Source organism: Nicotiana tomentosiformis, chromosome 2 (genome assembly GCF_000390325.3).
Source record: "Nicotiana tomentosiformis chromosome 2, ASM39032v3, whole genome shotgun sequence".
NCBI classification, from domain to species: Eukaryota; Viridiplantae; Streptophyta; class Magnoliopsida; order Solanales; family Solanaceae; genus Nicotiana; species Nicotiana tomentosiformis.
Window position 1 is genome coordinate 102,267,795 of NC_090813.1, and position 3,717 is coordinate 102,271,511.

Genomic DNA, 3,717 nt, shown 5'->3' on the forward strand with positions numbered 1-3,717 from the left:
ATCTATAACCAACATGAATCACTAACGTAAAGAAAAAAAAAGAGAAAACAAGAACAAAATCATTTTCTCTTTGTATACACAGATCTAATATGGCAGGTAACAAAGAAGAAAGAAGGAAAATAACGAGCGACCTCCTAACCAACCTCATGAACATCATCCATGAGAGCTCTGAAGCAGTGGACGAGGACACAACACCAATGCCTCCCTCATACGAGGTGGGTCACCCCTTCCCCACTGCAGCATCACAAAATCTCTTGGTAAGGGAGCCTCCACATCTGTGTTAGAGGAGGCGCCACCAGCAGTAAAAAAGCTCCTTGAGGCTTGGCTAACTGACACGCTGACCAGCGTCCTCCATAAGCCCGTTCGAGACACGGCTACAGAAAATGCAAGGACTTGCATTATACCACCAGCGGATGAGCAGCACGGTCAATTCCCTCCTCCTCCAGCAACATGTATCACTCACAATGTCATTTATAGTGCAGGTGACGACACCCTCGCAACCATTTTGAAAAGGATGGAGGAAATGGTAAATGAGAACAAAGCAGTTCGGGACCAAATGAGAGAACACCAAGAAAGGATCAATAAGATACCGGGCGCCCCTAAGCTCTTGCCAAAGAGAGATGTTAGTCGGTTCGTCGAGTAGTCGTACAGTGATGATTCCACCCCACATGCCATTCCAAAGACCTTAAAATGTCGCCTTATCTGAAAATATACGATGGCACGACCGAACCCGAAGGCCATGTGACTCACTACGTCACCGCCGTGAAAGGCAATGACCTCGCCAAGGAACAAGTATCCTCCATTTTGTTAAAATAATTTGGCGAGACTTTCACAGGAGAAGCATTAACATGGTATTCACAACTGCCTACCCGTTCTATTGAAGCCTTCGAAGAAATAGCCGATAAGTTCATAACGGCCCATGTTGAGGCCAAAAAGGCAGAGGTGAGAGTAAATGACATATTCGCTATTAAACAGTCTCCGGGAGAGAGATTGAGAGATTTCCTCGCCTGGTTCAACCGAGTAAGAATGACCTTGCCGAATGTATCGGAAGGGATGGCGGTCGTAGCTTTTCAAAAAGTGCTGAGTAGAAACGGTTCGAGGGCAACAAGAAAGTTACTAAGTCGGCTTTTGAAGTACCCCCCAAGTACATGGGATGAAATACACAATGCATATTGCACCGAAGTTCGAGCAGATGAGGACGACCTCAATGGGCCGACCCATTGGCTAACCTCGGTGCAAGCCGAATCCAGAAAAGATCAAAGAAATGATATGAGGAGAGATCTTGCAGCCTCACGACCAAATTGGGAACGACATCTACCATATGCCAAAACCGCCATTGCATCCTTCTCCCTCCATGAAGAGGGCCCGCCCCGATCAAAAACAGGGACTCACCAAAATAAAAGAGGTATGCCCCATTTACTATCCGCTCACAATTTGTGTGTCGCCTACAGAAATAGTCTACGCCTTGGAGAAGCTCAGACCGAAGGTGAAGTGGCCAAAAAAGATGAGGTCAAACCCGAACACCAGAAAATTAGAATCCCTTTGCGAGTTCCATCAAGATCGGGGATACAAAACTGAGGATTGCATCGCCGTAAGATAGGAGGTCGTAAACATGCTATGACAGGGATACCTCAAAGAGTTGCTGAGCGGATGGGGAAGGACAAACTTTTCCAGAGGACATGAACAACACCAAGGACCGCCGAAACTGCCTCGCCAACCCGCACCATCCACATGATCATTGGTGGCGGCGGCGATGCTTCTATCAATAGTGTGAAGTTCACCACAATCCACAAGCTCAAACGGCCAATCACCCACAAACGGTACGATGAACTTGAAGAAAGTATCATCTTTGATAAATCAGATACCAACGGTTTGGCTTTCCCTGACTATGATGCCCTTGTTATCACTTTACGAATTTTAGATACCGACTTGAGATGCATTATGATAGACGATGGAAGCGGCGCGTGCATTATCCACCCTCGAGTACTTGTACAAATGAAACTCGAGGATAAGATAGTATTGCGCTTCATCAAACTAATAGGTTTTAACAATGCAGTTAAGCGAACATCCGGCGAGATCACACTCCCTGTCCTAGCTGGTGGCGTCACTCTGGAAACCACATTCCATATCATGGACCAAGACACGACGTACAACGCCATAATAGGGTGACCATGGATACACATTATGAGATCCATCCCCTCTAGCTTATACCAAGTCATAAAATTCCCAACTCAATGGGGAATATTCAGTATACGAGGGGAACAACACACATCCCAAGAATGCTACAGCACCGCCCTAGACTGCACAGCCACCCAGCAAACAAAGGACAAGAAAAAGAGGCATAACAATCAACAGGGTTGAGGTCGATGTGTGATGATAGCGAGGACGTCATCAGAGACCCTAACACAGTCGAAGCTGCAGAATCGACCATAGAGGACCTCGACCCCGTTCAGTTAGACAGCATCGACCACAACAAGAAATCTTACATCAATTAAAAAATTTCAGGAACCAGGTAAGTTTCGTCAATTTTTAACTGCTAACGCGGACTTGTTTTCTTTTAGCAGTATGCAAAGAGGTGGAAAAATTGTTGAAAATTGGCTCCGTCAGGGAGTCGAAATACCCCCAATGGGTCGCTAACGTGGTCATGGTGAAAAAGAAGAATGGCAAATAGCAGATGTGCATAGATTTCACTGACTTGAACAAAGCATGCCCCAAGGATTCATTTCCATTACCCTATATCAACCAACTCATCGACGCAAAGCGAGGCATGAACTGCTAATCTTCTTGGACGCCTACTCGGGCTATAATCAGATACTCATGGAGGAAGAGGATTAGGATAAAACCACCTTCATCACCCATCAGGGGATGTACTTCTACAGGGACATGCCCTTCGGGCTGAAAAACGCGGGGGCTACTTATCAAAGGTTGGTGACGAGAATGTTCAAAGACCAACTCGGTAAAATGATGGAAGTATATATAGACGACATGCTGGTCAAATCCAAACTGAAAGAAGATCACATCAACCACTTTATAGAAACCTTCAACATTCTTAGGCAATACAGATTGAAACTGAACCCCGAAAAATGTGCATTCAGCGTGGCCTTAGGAAACGTCATAGGTTTCCTAGTGTCACAGTGAGGTATCGAGGTCAATCCCGACCAAATCAAGGCCATCGAAGGGATACCATAGCACTTGACCACCAAAAAGCAGGTTCAGAGGTTGACTGGTCGTATCGCTGCCCTTTCAAGGTTTATTTCGCGGTCATCTGATAGGTGCCATAAATTCTTCGGCGTATTCAAAAAGGATAACGGCATCCAATGGACCCTTGAGTGTGACCAAGCCCTGAAGGAGTTAAAGGTGTACTTGTCATCGCCACCATTGCTTTCAAAACCAGAACCGGGGCAGCACCTCCTCGTCTATCTCTTCGTGTCTGAAGTAGCTGTGAGCGCAGTCCTGGTCCAAAAAAATAAAGGTACGCAGTCTCCCATCTATTACATTAGCGAAACACTAGTAGACGCCGAGACAAGATACCCCTACCTCGAAAAACTGGCTTTGGCCTTAGTCGTAGCTTCACAAAAGATTAGACCATATTTCCAATGCCACCCCATCTCAGTCGTCACGACCTCCCCCCTAAGAAGAATTTTGCATAAACCCGAGCTATCGGCCAGGTTGGCCAAATGGGCCATCGAATTGAGCGAGCACGATATCACATATCGG

At 46.2% G+C, this 3,717-nt stretch overlaps 1 protein-coding gene across 1 annotated transcript; it reads left to right on the plus strand.

Annotated features, from left to right (window-relative positions):
- The first annotated feature begins 1,731 nt into the window (after window positions 1-1,731).
- On the plus strand, window positions 1,732-2,169 carry LOC138905327 (uncharacterized). The gene has a single exon (XM_070193838.1). The coding sequence runs from the start codon at window positions 1,732-1,734 to the stop codon at window positions 2,167-2,169; it is 438 nt and encodes a 145-aa protein (XP_070049939.1).
- The last annotated feature ends 1,548 nt before the right edge of the window (window positions 2,170-3,717 follow it).